Source organism: Aythya marila, assembly GCF_965140915.1.
Source record: "Aythya marila genome assembly, chromosome: 11".
NCBI classification, from domain to species: domain Eukaryota; kingdom Metazoa; phylum Chordata; class Aves; order Anseriformes; family Anatidae; genus Aythya; species Aythya marila.
Window position 1 is genome coordinate 12,191,243 of NC_139052.1, and position 27,437 is coordinate 12,218,679.

General features: G+C 36.6%; 1 protein-coding gene across 7 annotated transcripts in view; it reads left to right on the forward strand.

Moving 5' to 3' along the window:
* ADAMTSL3 (ADAMTS like 3) overlaps positions 1-27,437 on the forward strand; it is a 216,531-nt gene that overhangs the window by 53,336 nt on the left and 135,758 nt on the right. For all 7 annotated transcript variants that reach the window (XR_014318280.1, XM_082769441.1, XM_082769440.1 and 4 more), the window contains one exon: positions 5,201-5,320. Coding sequence is in view for 6 of the 7 variants with exons in the window: in XM_082769441.1 (XP_082625567.1) it covers positions 5,201-5,320 (120 nt within the window). In the remaining variant the exon portion in view is untranslated. The remainder of the gene's footprint in view (positions 1-5,200; positions 5,321-27,437) is intronic.

The following is a 27,437-nucleotide window of genomic DNA, read 5'->3' on the forward strand; positions in this document are numbered from 1 at the left end:
TTTACTTTGGGCAAGATAGTGTGATTGCATATAACTATAAAGCTCAAGGTCACTGGACATTTATCTTTTGTCTGTTCCCCTTCTTAAAAAAGAGATAATGAGGCAGTTTCAGGAACAGTGTGGTATTTTGTCATCTTTGGCATTTAAGATGGATCATTTTGAACTTTTTTTGTTACTCTGTTTATGCTCCCTATTTTTAGCAAGCACACGGGCTTTGTTAGGGAAAGACTGATTTAAGTCCAGGTAATACTAATTTGCACTAGGTGTACATAAAAGCATAGTTCTTATTTGGCCTCTGATTAAAATACATTAATGTGTTTTTTGGTGCCAAGAAACTCAAAAAATGAAATTATTACATCTGAAACACAAGTGCTTTATTTCTAATTATGTACAAGTCATTTCTTTGCGACACTTGGTCTCCATTTTCTCATCTCCTAGACCTTCAACACTGAGCAGGAAGCTACATTTCTAAAGCTGCTCTTGTTTATATATAATTAGGGAACACATTTTCCAGTCTTCTGGTGGCTATGATTAAATAGAATAGTGGCATGTTATTATGATGTTCAGTTGAACTTTGCAATATCCTTTATGTCACATGATCCCCGAGTATTGTAGACTAAACTACAATTTCCAATTTATCTGAAATTACAATAACAGTTTAAATCCTTGGATGAAATTCTTCTGTACCTTGGAAATCTGTACCTTGGAAAGAATGACCGGTGGTTAAATATATATATATTTTTTATAGTCACAGGAAAAGTCTACCTTTTAATGTTTACTCTGATTTGATAATTTCAAGTGAGTTGGATGGCAATAGTTAATATAAATCCAAGATACCAAGGAGGGACAACAAAAGACAAAGCGTGCTAATAAGGTTCCTTTTGGATGAAAAAATCAGAAGATGTGCACCAGCAGCAAAACTAATGTACTTCAGTCACTAATGGATAGTCTATGGGATTGAATAGAGCTAGTTGCTAGCTTAAAAATAAATTAATAATAATAATAAAAAAGTTTAAACAAACAAACCAACCAACCAAACAACAACAACAACAAAACTCCTCTCCTCCAAATACTGTTGTGTGAGTATTTGGTGCTGGCCACTGTTTTGATCTACGGATTCAGTTCATGGCACTCAACCATGCTACTTGTTAATGTTCACATTGGCTCAGAAGCTCTCAGTAACCATTCCTCTCTTATTTGCAGTAATAAAATATAAAATCCTTGAATCCAGCAACTTCACCTTGTGAAGATGTTTCTATTCGGAGTAGCATGTAGAGCAATGAAATTGGGCAGCAGTAAAAATAGCAACAGGCAAGTCTTGGTGGAGGGAGATCAAAAAACCAGAGACTTGGATACCAACTGTTCATTTTGTCTTCTGCAATTGAAAGTGGAAGAGTAATTTAATCTTCAAGCACTCAGGTGGAGAGTGATGAGTGAAGAAGTAATCACAGCCTGAGATCAAAGATGTGCTTAGAGCATAAGCCTTTGAATAGGCACAGTGCCATTTTACACTTCCCAGAACCTAAATACATTATCTACTTTTCAGGATATTTCTCCTTGATCACATAGGTAGAATGATGTAGGATGGAAGATTTTTTATTTTTATTTTCAGTTTCTGACTAATAGGAGGCATATTCTGGCTAACTGATACCCAGAAAAGTTTTAAACACCAATTCATCTATTTATCTGCATTAATCTTAACGGATTTTATGTAGCAAGTATTACCTGGTTTAGCTACATTATCACCTTCTTTCTTCATCTCTAATAAGATCATGGAATTGTAAAGCTGTTTTAAAATGCCTGTTCTAAATCTTAACTGTACTTGTAATTTCACACATTTAACTTGAAGCTATTAACATTAAACTGGCCATTAAAGAGAGTTAAAACACTAGCATGAAATATAATTGTTTTCTGAAACTTGCAGTCTTTAGTTTAAAACATAAATTTATATCAGATTAGCTAAATCATTCAGAGATGATCCCAAATACACTATAAAACCAGAGACTGTTGAAATATGAATTACGTTTAGGCAAAAGTACCCATAGAAATATAAAAGGCTCACAAGGAACTGTGATAGACTCCTCAGTGGGGAATAAAGTGGACCAAATGGAAACAGTGCATTTTGTGTTCAGTACGATACATGAATGGAAGTGTATTGGAAAGGTTCAAACAGCAAAAATGCAGCTTACTTAAGGTGCATATACCTAGAGGGGAAAATGTTTTTATGCTATTTTGAGTTGATTCAAAATAATTCTTTGAGAAAGTTTTGATTTTGTTAACAAACTTCTTGATTTAGGCTGTGTATCAGCTGTATTTACTTAGCTTCAATATCCCCTTGTCATTCAACTCAGTGCATTCTTAGTAGATTCCTGCTTTCAGTTGAATGTTTTGCTGCATTTCTCCTTCACTTTAGTAATGTTAGGTAGGTAGCAGTACCTATTGCTGCATTTAGACCAGTTTCTACTATAACCTCAGGTGTAACCTCATAAAAAATTCACCTTTTTTTCATTGATTTTTTTCCATGCTTGAAAGCCAGATCTTGCCTTAATCTGGCAAGCATTCTTCTACTTCCCCAGTGACTAGCCATTTGTTAGCTTTTGATTAAAAACAAATTGAATATATGTTCATGTGTGTGGGATAAATCCTTGTTTTTTCATATAATATTTATTAAATCATTATTTCAGCTTCAAATGTTGGCATCTTTTATATTCAAAGAATAATACTGATGAATGTCCAAAGACCTCCTATTTTAAATATTTACCTTATAAAGATGAGAAGCACAAACCAGTTAATCACTGCATACCCTACTGGCAAATTTGTTTATGGGAAATCAAGCAGCAGTATGATATACATTTTTCTAAGAAGTGTGGTAGAGTAATATGGATTCTCTTCTGTTCTTTAGTTCGACAGCTCTTTCCAAAATATTATTATAAATTTAGTACTTATTTATTTAGTACTTATTATACATTTAGTACTATTCTTTTCCAAAGTATTTTACAAATATAAACTAAACTTTACAATACACTATTAATACGGATCACTTGATGCTGTAATTGTTATACACCTGGGGAAACTGAGGTAGAAATGTCAAGTAGTTTAACCCAGGCCACTTGAGATTTAGAACGCATATCTCTTATCCATTAGCCCTGCACTGAAATCACAGGATTACATCATTGCCATATTCCCTTATATAGGATCTATCGATAGTCCATTGAAACCAGTGGGGAAAAATGCCAGATTATGTCAGCCAGTTTCACGTCTGGGTTACACTTAACATGTCAAGGCCTGCGTGAGCTGCAGCCAGCTTGGATTCAGCATGAAGTGTAACTGTGGACCTCTCTTAGTTACTTTATGGGGAAACTATTGTTATCAAATGCAGATTTTTTTTTTTTTTTTTTTTTTTTTTTTTTCTGTAATTTACTTCTGCATAAATAAAGTCAGTTGGCTACAGTATACAAGTGAGACCACTGGTATAATAGAGTTTAGAGAAAATGTCGTGACAACACAATGAACATGAATTACTATTATGCGGGCCTGGTGAAAAAGTCCTCTTTAAAATCTTCTTCGGTCCAGCACACTGAAGTGTGACCTTTTACCCTAGTCTAGACATGTCCTTTGCAAGCTATTTCTAGTTTATATGAAGATTGCTCAATTTAGAACAAGTATGTTAATTTAGTGCTTGTCACAAATGATGGGGTTTACAGTCTGAGAAGCTGACAGCTACTTCTTTGCAGAACAGAGTAAGCAACAGCAATGTTAAGTTTCTCCAGACTCACACTGAGAATGACATGGCATCTGTTTTTTATGAGATAAGTTGTGAGTTTCAGAAAGTGAATTCCCTGCACAAGAGGGGAACTACAGAAGCTCTTGCCTTCCTTTTCCACTACAAACTGGTTGAATTACATAGATTGTTTCTGAAATCTCTAGTTATCTGGCACTGAGGTTATACTGCTGTTGTTTGGTACAGTTCTAGCCAACAGTCTGGAAACTGGTTGATGGTAACTGTAAGCTTTCCTGTAAAATTATTGCATATGTCAAAATATAAGAACAGTTTAATTAAACTCCATTTGTTAAGTTGACTTGTTGGTAAATGTCCAGCAATAACTTGTACATTTCAGTCTTTTTCTTCCCTAAAAGGTTTCAACCTCTTGGAAGGTAACTTTCATCTTCTTGCCCTTCCCACTCTTCCCCTACCCCAGCTGGATCCAGTACTCTTTCAAAAAACGATTGCTCATTTTCTCTTGTATGCAAACCAATTAGCTTTCCAGGGTAGAGCTGCTGCCTGATAGTAGGAATGAGGACATAAGTGTCCATGCAGTACATTTGCTACGTGGCTGGGCTGCCTTAGACCAACAATGCAATGACAGCATATTCAACCAGCATGTCTTCAGCATGTCTAGCATGTTCAAAGTGTTATGGTTCCTGAAAATCCATGGATCAGACCATAGACCTTTGCCTAACAAGGGCCTAGGTGTCAGCCAGCTTGGAGATAGTGGCTCTGATTTAGACAGAATTAGCTCTTCTGGAGCTCAAAATGGGCCCGTATTCCTCTCCTGGCCTGTTCTCAAGCACTGTTCACCAATTGTGCATGACTTACAGAACTTATATGGACCACTCTCTGGTGTTCAATTCAATCATTTTCCCCTCCCACCATCCAATTTATTCTTTGCAACTTCTTTCCTGCAGGACAGGAAAGTAATTCAGTGTCATGGGCTCACAGATGACCCTCCTTTGAGGGGGCTGGTCTAGCTGAACTCCCAAAGTGTCTCCTAAACTATGATTCTCTTTTTGTGCTGTCCTGTAAGAATAGACATGCTGTATTTAACTAAAAACCCATTATTGTCTGCAGCAGCCAGTCTAGTGAAGCATGTAACCAAAAAAGAAAGCATAACTTGATGTTGCTTTTTCAGTGTGTTTTTTCACTGTCTTTCAGCTGTGGTAACTGATAAGCCAGAGATATTATCTTTAATAGGTGGTTCTGCTACTAGTGCATTTGGTTGTTTTTGGATCCCTGTAAGCATTTGTTAAATCCTTGTGACAGACCTCTGGAGCAAAGTATCCCCCCAGAAATACAGTGTCTTAAAAACACAATGCATTTTACTCAGAAGATCATGTCTATTCATTGTAACTATATGTACAGTTTAAAATCTTGACTTGCGTTTGTAGTAGCTGTAACGTGACCTTTCTGAATCTCTTACAGACAAGAGCAGAGCAGTCCCAAGGTGCATACTTCTTGCCTGAATTTGCGCTCTCTCCACAAGGGAGTTTTCTTGAGGATACCACAGGGGAGCAATTCCTCACTTACCGTTACGATGACCAGGTCAGTATGCCATATGTGAAAATGATAATCATGTGAAAATGATAGAGAAGTCACATTCATGTAACTCTGAGATACAGATTTCTGTGAATTAAGAAACAGTGTCTGGTATCTTCTGAAGATGCATCAAACTTACAGCAAAATGAATGATAACACTCAATGTAACACAAAAAGAATATGTAGAGATAAAATGAATGATTACAGCAAAATGAAATTGAAGTTGTGAAAATAATAGGACAAAACCACTTGTGGAAAATTTTATGGGATGTAATAGAGATGAAAGCAACAACATTTCATTTGTGTGTTAATAGATGTTTATAGTTAGTATTGTAAAATGTGTAGAATTAGAATTTACTGTTGTTTCTGTGAATTGTTTGACCTATTTTAATTGTTTTATTTCATGGATAAATCAGTGTAAGGCATATCTTGCATTTTCTAGCTTGTGAAAAGTCAGCAAATTTTGTCAGTTCATGAAGTTTTCAGAAGGGAAGGTTGAGTGAATTATAAACAAATGCAAAGTGGAATAATAGATGAAGCAGAGTGTTTAGAAAGCAACAAATTATGTATTTTAAAGTTAAAGATCTTTAATGCTTTCTCCAGACCCATTGAAACATTGTTAAACATGGAATATAGATATAAATGTAAAGAAAGCAACATGAAAGAAATGCTGTTAATCTTGGCAAAAGATCTAAAGTAAACCTAGGAAATGTGTGGCATGCTGTGGAAATTTACTCATAACACAATGTGTTCCAGAAGTCAGTTGAAACTCCACATCAAAACAGTCTGAATTACATTCATAGACACTTACAGTATGTGTCTTAGTGTAAGAAGAGGGAATTTGTTAGGAAACAATCCCCAAAAGTGAGAGAAGAGCTAAACTTGCCCTGCAGTCACAAGTTCTGTCTAGTGACTGACAGCTTTATTTTTGAAAGATGATCTCCTTGCAGGACCTACTCAGAGAAAGAAGAGTTTACTCATCAGCTGCTCTAAAAAAAAAAAAGAAGAGAACTGGGATGAGTTTAAAGCTTTATACCGAGTAGCTGTTTAGGAGGACCCAAGGAATTTGAAAGCACTGAGTAGCAAGCATGTTGAACTTGTAGTTTAGTTGAATATAGTTTATATATGTTTAGGATAATTCATACTTTTGTTATCCTAGAAGATCTTGTATCATCTCTAGAAAAGGTTTTCAGGTAAGATGTCCTCTGGACAAAACACCTCAGAAAGAAACTTGCAGTACAGAAAAATGCAGCTGCAACCCAGGTTGCATTTAATGACAGCAGAAGAAAAATCCTGCAAAGGTTATACACTTTTGTTCAAAATAATCTCCATTAAATTGAGCACTTCTTAGAGAAGACTATAAAATACAACTGAGGAATTGTCTGAGTATTTGAATAGACTGTTTGTACTAAGTGAATAGCATTGCTGATTAAAAAACAAAATGAAACAACTCCCAATCCCCACAAAACCTCAAATACCAGCATAGCTCTATACAGAAACCTGTTCCAAGCTCAATTGCATTTGATGGAAAGTTTTCCATTAATTTCATTGGGATCTGAATCAGATCCTGGGTATGGTCAGCTTCTGTTCTTTCACAAATGTAATTCAGCTTTGAAGCCTGCTCTTCCCAGACAGTGCAGGAAGAAAGAGCAGTAAGAAATTAAGTTTGAGTTCTTGGAACTCAAGCTAAAACATTGGAAAGTTGAAAATAAAGGCAAATGTATTATTAGTAGTAGTTCCTTTTCAGAGGAAATTCAGTCCTTAGGACTTTTCAATAAATATAAATGCATTGAATATAAGTAGGAATGTAGGAATGCAGGTAGACCTGTGTCTACTTTACTTTCCTGGGTGTAAAATAAATAAATAAAAAATATTCTGTATATTGTTTCCTTGTCTAGGACATTAATCATAGAATCATAATAACGTACAGTTATAATTTACTTATGCTTCTGCTGATGTTCATAAAAAAATTTGTGTTCAAACTGAGACAAAAAATAATTTTCTTGTTTTCCATATTCTACTCTTTCATATTACATTCATTTTATGAATGAAAAGAAGTCTTACACTGGGTGGTGAAATTAATTCATGGGCTAATTTCTTGAATTTTGTAGGCTGCTATGGATAGGTGTGGGATATAATTTACACCAGCTACTTGGTTTACTCCATTTTCGTGAGTAGATGGTCAGGCATTTTACTGGCAAAATAAATAAAGAAATCCTACTTGTTTATGAAACTACTACATATGGTACAGAGCATCTTGTAATCATTCTTAATACTTAAGCAGACAAACGCAGTAGTTCTGATAAGGCTATGCAGTTGAATAAAGAGGAATTTATGTAAATTGAAAGGCTACTTTCAATTACGTAATGTAGCCAACACTGGAATGGAACTGGTACAGAAACATGGCCACTTAATCAAAAAAAGGCAATAGCTTATTCTCACACACCATAATTCAGTTTAATTTCAGCTGTTCACTTTCTATCCTGCCCCACCTTGAAAGGGTGCTGGCCAGTGGGGAAATACATTACCAGAATTTTCTCCTGAGCACCCCTACAGAGTCCTGTTGTTCCTGCACATCCTAAGATAAATTTACTTGAAAATTGAGCAAGTGAAATAACCTTGGGTGCTTCACCCCAACAAAACTGAAGATAAGTCTTACCCAATCCATTGTCAGATGGTCTGTCTGTATTCATGGAAGGGAGAATAAAGGATGGAAATGGATGACAGGCTTCTAAGATTGTAGCATGGGATCGGGAGAAGAGGATGGGGGACAACCCATGCCTTTTTGGCTAGCCAACAAGATGTCAAGACCCTTACGGGAAAAGTGATCCTTCCATGTGTTCCCAAGTGTGCCCTTTCCCACTTAGCACTGTACCTGATACCCAGGCCAATAAAATGTCCAGTTTGATAGGATAGATAAGTATTATTTCTATATAGCACCATCATCATCATCCAAGATGAGTTTCCTTACGTCCTCCAAACACAGGAATGTTTCAGAGGGGTTTTCTTTGGCTGTTGAGTGATATTTTTCAAGCAGAGAGCCAGTTTATTCTGGATTCCTTTGTTAGTAAGTAATCTCAGTAAAATAGAACTAGCTGTTACTTGAATATTCAAAAGTATTTGCTATCTGAAAATACAAAGCTTACAGTTTGAAATGGAAGATGAGTAAATATTAATGGGAACACACTGTACTCTCTTCTAGCCCAGAAAAATTACATATGGATTCTTGTTGTATATGCAAGACAGTACATTTTGTTCTGGTTTAATCTGGCAGGACTGTGCTCTCATTTTTGCACAGGATTGCACTAACCCCTTTGCATATTCAGTTGCTATGTGTGTATTTAAGAATTACATGCAGATGAAATTTTTTGGCTAGATGGTTTCTAAATTCAGTGAATATAAATAAATAAATATATATATATATACATATATAACCTCCTGTATTATGACTATAGAAGAAAATGCCTTATAGGACTAGATCAGATACTGCTACCTTTATTTACTGAGGTATTTTCGTGACATCTGAACAGAAAGGTATAGAATAATTTTGACACATTTGCTCCATTATCTTCAGGGAAAAACAAAAACAGTGATTCAAAGCAAATACTTTTGAGGGCTCCTAAAGAGCAGAAATGTATACATTGAGTACTTTGTTATAGTTCTTGCATTGTTCAGCAAGCTATGTCTTGCATCAGTGTATTGCATACTGCATTTCTAAAATTCTACTGAGTCAATGTAATTTAAATCTAACATAGCACCAGATACATTTTGATGTGTGGCCAAAGACTTCACTTGCCATTAGAAATCCGAGACTGAAAAAAAAATATGCCTCTTTTCTATCACTCTGAATGAGTTTTTAAACAAGTATATAAATAATAGCCCTTCCTCCAACTCTAAGATACAAGTTGAACCTTGCCATAAGGAATAGTTTCCTAATTTTTTTCCCATTTCTTTTGGCTTTTCACCTTTTAATCTACTATAAGATTTTTTTTTTCTTTTCTAGAATACTAGTAGTATTGGAAAGCTTTCTTACAGAAAGTGTTCTTGTTTTCTGACACTTAAGGCATTGCTTCCAACTATTAAAACCATTCCATATGACGGACCACCAACAAGGAGAGCAGTGAAAGCTTGGTTGTGCTGGATGTTTGAAGTACCTTTCCACTTTGGCTGGCTTAAAGAGACAGCTGGAAGTGGGGCCTTGGAGGTTGGGGCTTGTGGTGGGGTCTAGAGAAAAAGAAAAAGGTTATCTTCTAAGTGAGAAAATGTTTACTTGATCAGTTAGCTTTCTAGCTGACTTTTCTCTTTCTATGTTTTATGATGTTTACCAATTTAAACTCATAACAAGGACGCCCTGATTCTGGAATTAGACATATGGCACTTAGTAGGCCAATCTTGGCAAAGAACTGTAGTGTTTCTAAACAAATCTTTTTAAAAATGCAGTCAGGAAGAGTGGTAAATATTGGCATCTTGAAACCACCCAGCAAGCAATTAAAATAATGAAAATCTGCACTTTCAGACTTGAGTGTGTTTAGATATGTGAGGTGAGGTAGAAGCCAGTGAGTCTGTTTCCAAGTAGATGTGAAAGTTGTAATACGTAGGCTGAGACTGGTGTAGTTCTTTTTATAACTGGCCTTTCTTTGGATTTGCAAGAAAAGTGAAGGCAAAAACTGGGAGAGTGAATGTTCTGATATATGCCTTGTCCTCCACAAGGAGAAATACTCTGGCTTGGTTCTTGCCTTTTCGGGGTGTGTGTGTGTTTGTGGTTTCTAAAGGGTTAATGAAAATAAGGCAGTGGAACCCAGGACTGGGGGGACTTAAATAATTAAATAATGCAGAAATAAATGGATGGAACAGCAACCTATTATTCCACCTCTTATTTGCAGAGGTGTGTTTGCTTGTTCAAGTTTTTTGCGTATTGTACAACCTGCTACAATGGGGACAGAAGTTGTCATGTGGATCCAGCTGGGCTGACAGATTTTTCCAACATTTTTTCCCACCTGCTTTTCCCACTCTGCCTGCTGATAAGTGCCATCTTTCCTGCTCTGCCTGTGGAACTGTATGAGAACCACAGCCTGGTTTTGATTTTATTATTATTATTATTTTTCTGCTCTGACTTCTGCACTCCTTGTCTGTGCCCTTTTATTCCCTCCCATGTTGGCCAGCTAGTTTGCATGTAGATCACCACTGAAATGGAACTAGAAATTTTTTAGCTTGGAAATGGGTTGTGTAAAGGACAAAACTTATTTCAAGTTAACACATCAGTGAAGACGAGCTCTAATCCTGACAAAATAAGATTGGTAGTTAGTGGCACGCCTGCTACTCAAATACATAATGTCGTAGCCTTCCTTTGGAGGAGCCAAAAACTTGCTGTACTGTGACATGACGCTTTTGTTGATATCCAAAAAGAAGCTTTCATAACTATTAAAAAACTTCTTGAATCCCAGTTAGCTCTTCATTTAAAGGCTCTTTTGAAAAGCTAGCATTTAAGTGGACATAAACTACTTTAGGTGTTTTTCTGTGCTGCAAACCTTCCACCACGCATCGCTCCAGTGATTTCTTTTGAGTATTCTGAGTGAGCTGATAGAACTAATTTTGTCAAAGCACCAGAGGTGTAACTTCTCATGCTCGGCTATTTGAATTTCAATATTGTTAGAAATATTCATCTTTGGCTGAAAAATGGTCTGGCCTTGCAATCCATATTCAGACAATGTGCTGATATTAGAGTAACTGAACATTCAACACCAACTCCACTGACCCAAATCCTGCAAGTAATTTCATTCTCTGAGCTGGGACTACTCATGTGAGTAACAAATTGAGGCCAGGTTTGTGGTACTCCGTACTAATCCTACAGATGTTAATAAGGAGTTTTAAATCATGTTCAAGGAGTTTAGAGCCATATGTTTGCAAGGCTGTGTGAAGATATAATGCATCACTTAGTGTTTTAGCAGAAATTTACCCGAAGGTGATGTTAGGAGGTTCCTAATATTTTTGCTTCTTTAGCCTGTATTTTGATACAGTTGTTTTTTTTTTTTTTATTTGCAGGCTTAATTTGGATCTCTTCTAAATTATTATTATTATTATTATTTACCTTTAAGATAACTTACTTGGGTATGGAAATTAGCTCCACAATCAAGGGAAATGTGTTTCTGATTTGGAGTGGGATGGAGGGAAAGGAGGTAGGGATTAAGAGTAAATGAAAACCACTTACAATTTCATGCAAAACTTCTCTTATAGCCTGGTATTTGTATAAGTCAGTAGGTATGATCCCATTGAAAAAATACTTTTGTTTAGCCTAATTGCTTGCCGGAAGTGTGTGACTAGCATTTGCACAAGTAGTTATATCATTAACGATATATTCTTGTGCGTGATAGATTGCTTAGTGAACTGAAAGCTGTTTAACATACTTTTATTTATTGGCAAACTGAATAGACAGCTGGCACTTCTTAAAGCACCGACTAACGTTTTAAGCCTGGGGTTTTGTTGTACAGAGAAAATAGTGAAAGTGGTGTGTGCAGTACATTAAGGCTTTTTTTCTTTGTGCACTAAGAACTACAGGCTTCCTTGTTTTTTTCTTTTTTTTTTTTTTTTTTTTTTGGTGTTACTGAATTTGTCCCAACCCTGCCAAAGATCTATGTGTAAATCAGAGTTGCTGAAGTTAGTAAGTCTTTGCTTCAAGATACAGCCTTCACAGGGAACCTGTAATAATACAATTTGGGCAGAAAACATGTTTTATATCATTTTGGATTAAATACCTTCTATGAATGGTGCATAGGTTTGTAATCCTAATTCACTACATTTTGTGGTAAAACTCAGTGGCCTGGATCCTTGGTCCTTCTGTGTCTGTGATGATATCAGCCTTACCTGCTGCCAGAGGATTCCCAGGTAGCAGAAAATAGCTCCCAAATTAACCTTTTTTCAAGTTGCTCCCCCAGATGACTTGTCAAGGAAGAAGGGGTAATGAACACAAACTCTTTCAGGTGTTTCTGAAACACCTGAAATAGGTGAATACTAAGGCTGCTCTAACTGGTACCAGTCTATATGGGGATGCATAAAGCTTTCCTCTGCACCCCCTGCGTGGGGTGCTGTTGGCAACAGCTTGCAGTCAGTATGTGACTGAGACCACTCATGTGGTAGAAAGGCTTCAGATTAGAAGTTTATTTGTAGGGACTGCGTAAGGATAAAATCAGGAGTATCTTGTCTACTAAAGGAAAACAAAATTTGTGACACATTACATTTTTATATACTTCCTCTTTTTTTTTTTTTTTTTTTTTTTTCTTGGATATATGTTTGCCACATTTGTATTTTTATTCAATCTGAGTGGTCTATATATCAAAACTTGGAAGTCCCTTATTTTTAGAGCATCTCTCATGCGTGTTTTTTCATAATGGAATTGATCTTTTCTTGAATGTTCATGTTTTTTTCATGCTGAGGTTTTCAATGTAGAACTTTCCTCAAAGTATTTTTCAGTTCCTACTGATAGGTTTAAGGTCTTTTTCCCCTAGAAGCAGTCAAGGATGTGTATTTGGGCAAACATTCTACTGCAAAGTTTTAAACTCAGTTCTGTCACTTTGAACTAGTAACAAAACACTTGATGAAATGAGTTAATAATACACAGCCTAGACCTTCATTTGACATTCTTTATTGGAGAACAATGATTAAATACTGAGAGATCAGTACAGTGTAATGTGAATTCACCACTGACCTCCTTGTGCCCCCAACAGTTGACGCATGCACTATCCAAAAATTGACATTGATAAAGGCTTAGCCTCAGACTTCTAAATTAAGACTCTTAAAGGTCTGGAGGTAGCAGAAATGATCCCATGCTTAAACTGTTCTGACGCACCACTACTGTCATCTATCAATAAGCATTCATTGAGATATAGTAGAGAAGTGCTTCTAAATCAAAAAGATATGTTACAAGTGCTGTAGTAAACATGCTTCGAACTGGAAAGTCATTCTTCAGATTGTGCATAGAAGAGAGGACATTTTAGGCTGATAAAGCCCAATGGTGAATTTGTTCACACAATTCGTTCAAGTGATGCAAATACATTTTAGAACATGTCAGTGGTCTCAGTTAAAATCAGAACACTGTATTGTTTTTTAATAATGTAGGTAAATTTTTTGACTTTATTCAAGCTGTGAAGAATTACTTTTTTCACAAATTAGGAGGTAAAATTGTATTGCTGAATTTCTCATGAAAATGTCTGTGATAGTTTTTTTTTTCTTCTGTGCTGCTTTGCCACAGATAAAATTTAGACCTGTGAGTTTACAGCAGCTTCTCTTTGTTGACATGTGAAGCATGGAAAGCCTTAGTGCAAGAATAAAAGAAACTTCAGTTTATATTGGCTTTGAAATAATGAGAAAAATGCTCGATTAAATGAATCCTTTATGTAAGGTTCTTCTGATGTCATCCTATTGTTTTGCAAGGAGATGGGTAATTTAAGTGGAATTTACATTGTCTGTATGATGTACTTACATTGCAGAGTGTGTGGATAACATCCGTCTTATCCTTTACAGTTATGCTCTCAGGCCTGTCCAGCATGGAAAACAGATTTATAGCACAGATTGGATGTCACAATGACCTTAGTGGAGATGAACACTTGAAACTAAATAAATCTACACTGATTTGCATGCCACTAATGTGGAAGGTGTGGTAAAAAGCCTTCTTTTACAAATATGCATATCTTGGCTTTGTTTCTAGAAATACTTAAAATGGTACTTGATATCATTAGCACTTGCATAATGAGCCAGCCTTGGGACAGCTAAAGTACAATCTCTTTACCACTTCAGACAGCTATTTCACTTCGTGCTATTTCAAAATAACTGTCAGCATTGCCAGTAAACCTGATTTATTCCTACTAACTTCAAAAAAGCTATTTGCTCACAAAGAAGAAAATTACGTACGTTAATTACCAATTTTGGCAGTAACAGCAAAGTGGTAAATATAGCTTCTTGAGAGGATCATTGCTGACAGCTGTATTTATTATTTTCAGAGCTTAGAAAGTGTTACAGGTTGTGATACTGTAAGATCTGAAGTATTTTAATGCTCCTAATGTGAAACAAACTGTACCAGTCTTCACAACATACATTAATAATGTGCTATTGATATAGTGAAAAAATAAGGGGGTCGTCTCTGCTATTTCCTAGCTTTCAGCATCTGTCTCTTTTGCTATCTCTTTCAATAAAAGTTTGTGATGTAATTAAGTGATCTGGCTGCAGTATGGCCAGGAATGACAGTAGCTCTTCTCCTTTAATGACTGAACACTAAATCGTTATGCTGTTTTATAAACAGTCACCTCTATTGCAAAGGGGAGTTATGCCCTTTTCTGCTTGGTCTAGAGGACCAGTAGTTGGACCTCTGAAAAATGGAAGCATTCTGATTTTTTGTAATATTCTCGGACAATTAGGTTAGAATTCCTGTCACTTAAATCTGTGGAATCTAGCTTTCATATCCCATGAATGCAGACATGAATTCTATTTTGAAAATTTTGGATGTCTTGCTTCTTTATATTGTACTCACATCACAAAATACTGACACTGCAGTTTGTTACTGCACACATAACCCATCTTTGCTAATAGAAAAAAAAATATATATATATAAAAAATCACATTTGCTTATCTATATGGTATACAGGACAGCAATCTTTCTTTGTCTAAATGTTGTTATTATACGGTATAATTCAGAAGAAACAAGCTGAGTTCTTTCAGACAGTTCCTTGTAATGCATCATATAACATGGCAAAATACCTCTTTGTTATAAAGCTTTATAAAACTGACTTAAAATACAACTTACAATGCATTAATTTTACATAAAAATAGTAAAGTGCATTGGCTTGATTTATTATTATTTTTTTTTGTAGTTGTTGTTTGTTACTAATAGATGACGTATATCTTCAAATATCAAAATATAAACAGTTAAATTTTACCACCTTTGAGTGCCGACTTCAGTGGTAACCACTGGCATTAGGGTAATATGGCATTCTAATGTATGAATCAGAATTATATCCCAAGGAGCTTATTTAAGTACTAGGGCTAAATTTTAAGCTTTCCCTTATCTTATTCCACTTAAAAAAAATTCTTTAAAAAAAGATATTTTTATACAATGAACTTGCCAGTATGTTTTTGCTCTTCTGCTCCTTCAATATGGGCTATAGGGCAGTCTGCCTTTCTCATATTTTCAGCATTGCACTCTAATGAATGGGAAGCAAAGGAAGGGAGGGTGAAAATATTTCTTATGAGTAGCCCTCCTTTTTCTGTGCAGCTAATGACTTGCTTTTAGTGAAGACTATTTCCGAATAATTCCTTCTTGAAAAATGTGTGTCTTCAGAGTGTCAAAAGGAACGATCATCCTACCCAGATGTATAATTGTAATTGAAATGATCTTCTCTATTTTGCCAGGTGAGACCAAGATCCTGCATGCTGCAGGGAGGCTTTGTTAGCAGCATCATGAAGTCTTTCTGAGAGTTGTTTCATCGTATGTCTGTTAATATTTTGCTGTGGACAGAACTTGGAACAGCATCTAGAGTAGAAAGGACAGATGACTTCTCTTCCATGGACCTTACAATTTAGGGTCCAGACACTTATGCACATGCATAACTCAATTCATGTGAGGACTCCCATCTATGTCCAAGAAATACCCACATAAGTGAGGATGCACATGTGCAGAAGTGTTGGCAAGATCATGGCCTTGTTTCCAGCCCAGTTCTTTGACATTCCATGCTTAAACTCCTGTAAGACCCCAAAAAGAGCACCTCTTGGGAAGATCTGAACATCTCCCCATTCATATTGCAGTGAGTGGAAGCTGAAATAGTTTGTGTAATAAGATGGGGCCAACAGGTCTTCCTCCTTCATAGCTCAAATGTGTGCAGTTTTAATAACTCCCAGTGCTCTGACATTGTCATAAAGCTTACCATGAATTGCAATCAGTCTAGTTTACATCTTAAGCATGACTTTTTTCTTAAACGAGGGACTTGAAACCATTTTTGCAGATTGACGACATCAGAAGATTTTCCAACTTAATGAAAAAATCCAAATGACCGCGTAATATTTTCAAAGAACAGACTGATGGGGGCTGGCCTGTTGTCAGAAAAATAGTGTATGAATTAACTTTGCTACATTATGATTTAATTTAAAATTAACTTACGGTTTGTTGACAACATTCATATTTCATAGAATAGGTGTAGGGTGCAAGTTTTCTGTATTTCCTACCAAGAAGAAAAAAACCATTAACTCTGACATCTGTTTTTAGCACTTTCCTTCATATTTTTGGATGAATGCCTGGCAAAAGCTGGAAAGCGACTAAGAGATCAACTAAAGATGGCCTAAGGGCCTGTTCCCAGCTGGTACGACATCTGGAATGTTATATATAGTGGATAAATTCAGAGTTGTAGTTTAATAAGATTGGTATTCGAGTATTCGGCCTACAGCAAAGGAAAGGACAGTGAAGCTGACAGCATGCGTGGTGCATAATATGTCAAGGTGTCTGAAATATAATTTGCTGGGTTTTCACTTTCATTTTGGCAGGTTCCCTATGCTTAGGTATAAACTTTCATCTAGTGTTGTTTTGAACCTTTACAAAATAAAGGGTGAAGTCATATTGGTATTATATCCAGAATCTTATCTTTTCACTAAGCTTAGAGTATGTCTGGTTTTCTTTCTTTTATTTTTTTTTTCTTTTTAGGAAAAAAGTGCTAAAGACAAATTTTTATGAGCTGCCTAGAAATAACTTAAGCTGCTACCTTTGCAAATTTTAAGTATATGCAGTCTTGCACAGTGAAGATTTTACAGAATCATAAACCATTCAGGAATCTGGACTTCTGCTATATGGAACCATACTTGCAAGATTTATGTATCAGAAGGCCTCTTTTTCTATTTAAGGTTTAGTTAATCTTCTGACTGTCTAATCTCCAAACTGTAATTAAATGTGTGGCTAGACAAGCCCAGAAAAGTTTCAGTCAGGACTCAGAGGAGAGCTACCTGTTTACAACAGCTCTGAACAGAGTAATGTTAGGTCAAAACAAAAACAAAACAGAAAACCTAGAAAGTGATTTCTGTGTGTTTCCAGTCCTGTAACTGCACTAGTCAGATAGTTTGCTTGCAGGTCCCTCTACATCTGCACTGTTTTTGTGTCCCAGTATAGGATGAGCATTGCACACCTTGTATCGTAGCCTCTGTGTCCAGTCCTGCAATGGACAAACTGGCTTACAGGACTGGGGCCAGACTGGAGTGCAAGGCTGCAGCTGGGAGTTTGCTGAAGGACCCTTGAGTGGGGGGCTCTGCTTTCCTGGGTATGATCCCTTTGTTTTGCAGTGCTTCTGTCTTCTCCTTCCCCCATCTGCATCTTCCATATAGGATGCTGGAGCAAGAGGGAGTCCACGACACTAAATATGTAAGTTACAGGTCTGTGGCAAGGGAGTGTGAAATGGAGGAGGACGTAGTGTGTGAAATGTGACAGGGCTGTAATTGATAGAGAGAGGTGTAACGTAAGGTCTGGTTCCTCCAGTTTTTTAAAAAGGACTCACTTGATAATTCCTCAGCACATTGTGGTTATTTCTATATTATTTATTACTAAGCAAGATCTTGTAGGTGAAGACAAGTTACTTGAATATGATTTGGCAGGGAGCCAACAGGGTCTAGGAGAAGGACCTACAGTGGGAGGAGAGATGACTTTTGCAGCTGCACTTTGGTTGTGGTTTAAATTTGGAGGTAGGAAGGCCAGATCTGAATGACTGCAGCTGACAAGGAGAAAGCTGATTTGTCTGCAGGGTAGTGTCAGTAATGCTATTTAGCTCGTGGGGATTTCAACAAAACTTTATAATCAATTTTTGTGTGTGTGTGTGTGTTGGTGCAGGTACATGTGAAAACAGTGCAGTTGAAGCATGACAAGGTCATACAAAACAAGAACAGTGTAGGCTATTCATTTCATGTTAATACTAACAAGATTAAAATATTTAGTTTTATGTAGGAAAACAGAGAAAAAAAAAAAAAACGAGTACCTTGTAAATTTTCTGTCTTTCTTGCCACTTCTTGTGCTTAAAGTTGCCCTGTATGTGTAGTAAATTTGAGGCTGGACAGCAAAATCTCTGTTGATAACTACTGTTTTATTCTGGTATGCAAAATAACAGTTAAAAAAAAAAAAAAAAGAAAAAAAGAAAAAAAAGTGGAATGTACTAAGAAATGTGCTTTAAAAACTTAGCACTTCCTGTCACTAAATGTGAAGCTATTACTTTAGCTTTTTTCATTTTGGTGTGATTCCACTTTGTAGGAAGTAGAATTACAGGGCTTTCTATCTAGTAGTGTTCTGAAGAGGTCCATAGTCTGGATGGATTGTTAGCCAATGTGCTTATGTTTCACTGCTTTGTATATAGATTGGTTATAGAATAATTCCAGTTGACTCAAAATTCTTGTTTGAAAATCAAGGCCTTAAATCAGAGCCACTAATATTCTTCTCTGGAATTTAATGTAAATGTAATTGGTAAAGTAACCAATCACAACTATCTAAATCTATTGCAAATATATGTATATAAATATAATAAAAATCCTAAAGGATCTAAAGGATGCACACAAACCCTTGTTCTTCCCTGTTCCTTTGTTCTGGCTTTCTCTCTGCTATTTAAATGATACACATTTATATACTTTTTAAAAAGTGCATAATTATATACCTTTTTTACAGTGATAAGCATTTCTCTTAGTATTATATAGAACTTGGAAAAAAAATTCTAATGTAGCCAACCCCCTAATTAATCTTCTTGTCCCCTGTCTATACCTCTTTAAAATTGTTTAAAGAAAATAGGTTCTGGTGGATGAGCTGCTTGTTAGCACTTGTTTACTTTCTTAGTGCAGTTACTGTCTCAAGTCTATTTTTTCTTCCAGTTCTATCTTATCTGCTGGGAATGACGCAAACTATATCAATACATATTACTTTCATCATAGTTTTCTGGCTGTAAACTGATCATATATTTACTGGCAATTAGTAGCTGGCTATAAAGGATTAATGCTTGTGTCCATGAACTAACAAGTTTTTTAGGCTTTGATTTTGTGTGCAGTTAGGAGGAATGGTAATAAAGGTAAGGCTAGGATCATAGGTGGTGGTGTATTTCACTTCTTTCTGTAGCTGCTTTAAAAGCATTGCTGTGGAAGAAGTGAATATCTTGAGTACCACTTTACGTTTGCAATTGCTACCACTGATTAAATTTCAGCTCTTCCCTGACTCTTCTGCTGTTCTTTCCAGACAGACTGTGCTGCGTGCTTTCACAGGTGAGTGAGCACTCAGGTAGCCTGAGTCTTCCCAATCTCTGATAGCTGTTCTTCTAGTAGGATAATGTTCACCTTTTCCAGACTATAAATAATATATATTTAGAACAACAGAGCAGCCACCTAAGCTAAAAATTACATTAAGCACTAACATCATGCTAGCGACATTGTCTGGTTTGATTTTTACAGTATTCCATTTCCCAGTTTCACATTGTTTTGTGTTACACTAAAACTGGGAGAAATGGATGGAAAAAAAAGGCAAGAAATACTGGGACTGGAAGCAGGAGGGGGGAGTTCTGAAAATTGTAAGACTATTAGTTGTTTTCATAAGCTTTTGTGTTTGAGGTCTGATCCTGTGCTTGTAATGCAGACCAAACTTGTTGTGTCCTTGCTATCTGTTCAGTAGGAGTCTATGTGAATTAAGTTAAACCATATGGAGTAGATGTTGGTTTACATAAACAGCATAGATTCAGTTGGAGGAGTACTTTCAGGCTGAAAATGAGGGATGTGCTTGGTTCTTGGTTGGAATTTAATAATCATGTTATAACAGCTGTAGACTTTCTAGAAAGAAAGCTGTGCTTATTGTCAACACCTTATCTATTAAAGACCATTATGTATAAGATTTTATGACAAATTATAGTTTGGGTATGAAATATTAGTACCAGGACCAGGAGAATTTACTCTTCCATATACAGCTTCCCGTGTAGCTTCTTTGGTAAATGAGTTACATAATGCAATATTAATATGTTTCTAGATATAGTTTGTTGCTATGATGACAGAGTTTATGTATGCCGCTTTGTATTTATTGCACACAGATAAGTAGACACTTATTCTGAAGTGAAAATTCTATCTTGCTTATTAAGGAATAGCTACTTATTTTTTTAAATGAAACAATATTGCTACCAGTTACATGAGCTACTCTGTAAATAGAATTTTACCAGGATACGGTATGTATTCTTCAGGGTTTGATTATTATTTATTTTAATAATTCATGGAGGTGGCAAAACTCAGAGCTTCAATGCAACTAAACTGGGGAGATCTGACAAGAATTCTTTATAGAGCTTTTAAAGAACTGCACGTGAAATCATGGCTCTGATAGCAGGAATTTGTAACAAATCTATCAAAACATGGGTGGTACCAAGTGGCTTGGGAATAGCTAATGTAGTAATGGAATATATAGAAGAGAAAGCCAGGAAACTCTGAGCGTGTCTGTGTGATATTAAGTGTATAAAGCTTTGGAATGCTTTTTGAGGAAAGAGTAATTAATAAAATGAAGGTAAATGAGAAACTGAAGAAAATGGATTTATCTGAAAGAGATCAGACATAATCTGACTCATTTTATAGCTTTGATCATGTTTTTCCTAAAGTAAGGGGAATACAGAAGATCTTATTATCTGGACTCAGTAAATCCATTTGATATAATGCCATACTAGAAATTAACTTAGAGGAGATGTAGTCTTGTGGGTGAGCTGGGAAATGAGCAGGGAATGGGAGACGAAGATGATGACTGCCTGTGCTGAAAGGGGAATACTGGCCTAGAGAAGGGTATGCACAGAGTTTTCCTGGGACTAGAGCTGCTTAGTGTTTTCGTTAATGACTGAAACAAAGACTGAGATTGGGCTCATTACATTACAAGATAAGATAAAGTTAGAAGGAACTGTCAACTCAGATGAGTAAGAAACAATACAGTAGTAACTGGATGACCTTGAAGTTGGGAGTATCAGAACAAAGTGCATTGTCACACATGTAGGGAACAACAGCAAATTTTTTTTTATGAACCTAAAAACTGGAAATGAAGCAATGTAAAGCTTGGTTCTACCTTGCTGGTACTGCTAAGCCTGATATAGAAAACTAGAAACCCATTCAGAAAACGAGATGTCGAGAAAGCTTATCAGCATGATTAGGGAATAGAGAACGTATGTTATAGCAGGTTGGGTTTGTACTGGCTAACGAAAGGTGTTGGTGACATGATTGCTGCCTGTCACTTCATTAGGAAAGAGCCTAGAAAGGAGAAGCTGTAGTATTTACAGGCACTGAGTGCACCAGCGAGTGCATTGGCCTTAGTTACTCTCCCTCTGAAAATGAGAGGGAGGGTTTCTAGCCATCATGAGTGTGAGTCTGAAGTAACCTCCCAACAAGAGTGTTGGGAGAAAGAAAAAAAACAAACATGTTTCATTGTGATACAGTTGTATGTGGAAAAGGCTGTGATACTGCTGCAAACGTCTGCTTGGAGCCTCAGTCCAGAACTGCATTTTGTGGAGTACCAGTTTTGGGCAAAATATAAACCATGCTCACCTGGCTCATGCATTTGAGATATCTAACACATTGGTAGATAGAATCAGTATCTCTTTAGTGTTACACTAGTATATGTATGTTATTTGCTTTAAGATGTATTTAATAGTGTATGAAAATAACAGTTGATTCAGTGGGCATTTCTGGCCTGTGTTACTTGCTGAAATATTCATACGTTGCTTGTTCAGTTTTTAACTTGTTACAATATTTTTTCTTAGCAACCTTTATAGTTATTAACTTCTTTGTTTAAAATAAAATTCTTTCCATTAACCGAGCATTTCACAGTTGATATGCAGAGATGAAGAAAATTTCCAGCTGTTTTTTGCCAATAAGCACCAAAGCATGTGCATCCAGATAATATTCAAGTTGGTTTGGCAATACCACTGTAACTTTATAGGTTTATATGCTTACACTAGGATGGCTCCTGCTGTTATAAGTACTGTCCTGAGGATATATTTTCTTAAATGAATATTGTTTGAAACCATTCATTTTTGTGTGCAAGTGAGGGTATCAATTGCTTTCTCTTACTGCCTGTATGGAACTGTGAATATTAATAGAACTCAACTTCTGAACCTCCTGATTGGTAAATTCAAGGCCACCATGTTTAAAGATGATTGCTCTTCATGCAGATACAATTTTACTCCTTAAAGGGGGACACATGCAAGACATAAGCAGATGCTACTTGAGAACATACGGATTGTATTCTAATATAGTCCTGCTTGTCATTAAGTGTGATATTATGACATACCTACCTGCTCCTTCCTCTTCTCCATTTCAGTTCTTTTGTCTGGCCTTACATTTTCTGCTTAAGATCTGGTCCAAAAGCAAAAGCAGTGGGATTCCCCTGTGGGAATTCTTCCACTGACTTCAGTGAGTCTCATGAAAAACAGTTTTCTCTCTTTACATAAAGATGTGATATTTTATAGCTCACATTGCTGTTGCACTCTGACTTTGAGTAGTGATTACAGGATTGGGCTCTTAGGATTCCAGAAAAGCAGGAGATGGAGTGTAGATCCATTTAAACTCAGTTCTCACTCTGAAACTGCAGTCATGCTGATGAAGAGTGAGGCGTTGTTGATTTCCAATGCAATTAGACTATTTTGCACGTTTTACTCTTTGGTAGCGTGAAAGGTCCATATCTGTTCTAAGTTGGGTACTTTGAATCATCTGCCCTCATGTCTTGAACGTTTGAGTTGCATGATTCCCTTGTGCCTATGATTTTGCTTTTATCCAGAGAATATCCAGACCTGTTCTTGCCTCTAATGCACAGTTAAGCACCGGGCTTCAAGTGGGAGGTGAGATCTAATAGCTGGGAGGCATTACAGCTTAACTGTTTGTCAGCTGTACCTGACGTTTTGTGGAGAGTGATTAAAACTGCTCAAATGCTTTCAATGATGTAAATTCCCTAGAGCATGAACAATTATTTTGTCCCATGACAAAAGCCTTTCTGCATTACATCTGCTTTACCAAACAATATTTTGGCCTAAAATCATAAATAAGAAAAAAGACAATAGAAGCATGGAAGAAAAAGCCTTCTGTTTATCTTAGAATTACTGCCAGTCATCTGCCCTCAGATTAACTCTGGCTAGTTATGGGGAGTGGTTTTGGTATTCCACATTTCTGCCAAGAAAAGAGGCATATCAAAATAAACAACTTCTACCACTCTTAAGGCTTCAATATGTTCTTAGTTGTTAATATTTTTTTTTCTTTTATGTGCTGAAAATATTAATTATCGTTTGTTAACTTACTCAAACTCACTGGCATGTGAATGCTGCATGTGCAGCATTCACCCTTCCAGATGAAAAAGGGATCCACTTGACACAAGTAGCAGAGCTCCTCTGCACAGCCTTAGAAATCTTCACTTTGTAGATAAGGTCATCTGAGGATATTCTGTGTTTGCTCAGATTTGAGTAGAAATCACCATTAAGACAGAGCCAAGATAAGATTTTGCCAGTCATAAAATGGATGGCTTAAGACCTGGCCAGCTTTTGTGAGTTTTTATCTGTGGCCTGAGTAAGGAGTGTGTCTGAGACATCTTGCGTGTGTTTGCAGATAATGCCCAGGACTCTGTCACAAAAGGTGGCTCCAAGTGTACAGGGCAATGATCTGAGTGCCCCTTTTCTGCCTGGGATTGAGTGACTCCAACTTTCAAAGCCCAGCTGCTAATGTTTAGCTCCTTTTTTAGTCTGGTCTCTTAGTAAGACTTAGAGAAGAAGGCTTGTGTGCTTTCATCTCAGTCCTCACCTAGTAATTTTTTTGCTGATTTCATTCTAGATGTGACAGACCTCAAAATAATTAGATACTATATGGTTTGTACAAATAGGCATTTAAATGGAATGGAGAAATGCTACAAATACACTTACATGTGGAAAAGACTGCAGCATGAGTTGAGCCTGTATCAGCTACTGGAGGAACAATGTGGGATTTCAGTCTTGTTACACAAGTCCATGGGAAATCTGATTTGGTTCAAAGACTTGTGTAAAGTATTTGTGAAAGGGTACTATCTTAGATGTGGTAGGATAATGGATGAAATGCATGTGTTTCCCTGAAGTTTGCTATGAATATGGCACCATACAGGCTTTAAATCACAATATTTTTCATTGTTTCTCTCATTTCTTTTAACATGGAAATTTGTTGTTGGAGCCAATGCAAAGCTCACTGGCAAAGTTGGCCTTGTACAGGTGTGTGTAGCTTGTTCCATCATTGCCAGAAAACTGCGAGGAGAAAGCACAAGTGCAATATCCATCTTACCTGCACACTTTCCCTCATAACGTAAAAAAGCCAAGATTTTTATACATATATTATCAAAACCTAATACATTTATGTATACTATATATTTACGATGGTGTTGTGTGTGTGTGTATGTTCACTGTCAATGTATTCATTCTGCTCCTTTCAGGAAGCAACATATTTGTGTGGCTAGGCACAGAAGTGGCCATTGAATTTCAGTATGTTCTCAGACTTCTGACTTTTGTCCAAGATTTCCCACAGATGGGCCAGTCTCAGGTGTTGAATGGCAGACTGCAACTGGCTGTTCCTTGTGCTCCCCTGCAGCTGGAGCTCGTTTTCAGCTTCAGTGGGGCTGTGGCCTTTCTTCAGAGACTCCAGACGCAGCTGCTCTGGCAGATCCTTCAGTTTGTATTTGGCACTGGGATCCCTGAGCAGGGGAAGGGCCAAAGCAATGTATTCTGCTGCTGATTTTGGTTTGTCTCTGAGCAAGGACTACTGTTCGTGGCCTGTGCAAACCATACGGGCCAAGACAGTTTTTCACATGTCATGTTGCCTTATATGCCAAAAGTTTTTCATGACACATCTCATGCATTGATGCAGAAGAAATTTCAGGGTTGGATCCTATGTAATGTGAAAAGTGCTAAGCTTTCCACAGTGAAACTCAGACAACTGTAAAGTCTACTTTGCAAGCTTTGACCTTGTTAGTAGTCTTCAGGATAGGGAAGGATTTGTTGCATCTACTCTGTATAATTAGTGTTTTTTAAAGTGCTGTGAGAGGCTGGGTTGGGTGGTGCTTCACAGAGTTTATTGACCTCTTCGATTATTACAGAACACTTAAGCCCTTCTCTGTGAAGAGTTCTAGAGAGGTATGCCTCCCAAAGCAAAAATACTCTGGAGTGAGTGTAGTTTCTGTACATTTGTTTTTCTTGCATTATTTTAAGATTTTATTTGGACTGTATTGTTAGAGTGAGAGCTTTGACATATATTGGTTAATGCATGCTACTACGTTTTCATAGCAGCCATGTCTTTGTGTAGATGGGATTATTGGGTAAACCTTTGGGTTTATTTTTAATGCAGCGTTACAAGATAAATGCCTATAATTGCTCAGGATTTCATTTTTAAGTCTTTTTTTTTTTTTTTTTTTTTTTTTTCAGTACCTCCAATATTTTAAAAAAAGGTATTATTTGGAGATAATTTGGCTTCATTTTAAAATGAGAATTAATTGACTTCAAAGCAGTAGCTGTTAATATATTTGCTCAAAAATGCCCACTAATAGGATCTGGTTTGATTTATAAAACGGTTCTCTTATCATTCAAACCCTTGATAGTTAGCTTTTGTTCATAGAGAACTGTGAGGGAGTTAATTGAGTTTACACTGAGACAACACTACAGAAATAACAAGATGAACAAGCTATGACTGTGAAAAAAGCCTTAAACATAAATGTTGTGATTGTGCCAGGGCTAATGTTTGAATTTATGAAAGAATTTAGATAAGCAATATGATGCAATGCTTTCAGAATTCAGAAGAAAATAATTTTCTCCTTTGAAGCAAAGGGATCTGAACCACTGGCTTCAATACATCAAGAACAAGCAAAGTATGTGTATGGAAGATTAATAAAACCCAATGTGGCAAGTTTAAATGCACAGTTGGGAAAATATTCATTACGCTCAGCACAGTTAAGGGAGTTTGCACTCTGGAGCTTTTATGGCTGTTTTACATTTCTGGATTTGGGAGTTATGGTTGTGCCCCATTTTTACTTGACGGTGACGTTGTAGTGATTTTCATGGGTAGACCTACTGTAATTAAAAAACATTCAAGATTGGCTTCTGTTTAGCAGGATTGATTGTGATGACTGAATGGAAGCACCAATTAATTCAGAGTCCATCTAAGTGGTTACCCACTGCAGTATATTTTGCATGAGGGGTTGCACAGGCTGACAGGTTTTCCTGGCCTTTGATTCTGCTCTGAAGTAGCAATATGAATCAGTGCTCTAACTCCAGCAGTTGAAATCAATTGCAACACTGCTGTGAGCTGTACTTTGTTGTGTATGAAAGGCCTGGAGGCTTCGGTAGAAGGTTCTCAACTACTTTTCCTCCTTTTCTAAAGGGTGACTTATCCATGATCTATATGTTTACTAGCTTGAATAGTTTTCTTTTGATGCTGTCAGTTTGTTCAGATATGTATTATATGCACATGTACTATGGAGTTTGTAACAAGCATGATCCTGTTAAGACGTCAAACCCACACATAAGTAACACATCTCAGATAGTCGCTATTTTTCTGACTCCATAAACAGGAAGAACTTAATGCTGAGGGTCATGGTGATAACCCTTGGAAAATTTGCCTAGGATTGATTATAAAATGTCTTTAGCTAAGATGATGCACTAACAAACATTGATATTTATATTTATTTAACAATAAATATTAGTGTTCATAGAATTTTTTCCTTTTTTTTCAGAGATAGCAACATAGTTCTGCAAATATGTATTTGAATCATAATTCTTTCTGTATAGCACAATGTTACCAAAGAGTTTGGATCATTAAGTGCCAACTGGGGACTTTCTGAATAGTTCTGATTATATCCAGTTGCCCACTCTAGGTCTAAGAGGAGGCTGAGTTCTTGCTCCTTGCAAATGGAATGCCTTTATCTACATTTCTATTTAAGTAGGTGTTGAAATAAAGATTAACACAAGCAGGGTGGAAATGTACTGTATATGACACCTCTTCCTTTAGGACAGGGACACAGCTACAGCAGTATGCCTAGTAGCAAATGCTGTGGTTCTTAGACCATAGGCCAGCTCTTGCTGCTCTTAATAGAGCAAACAATCCCTTGGAATCCACTGAGATT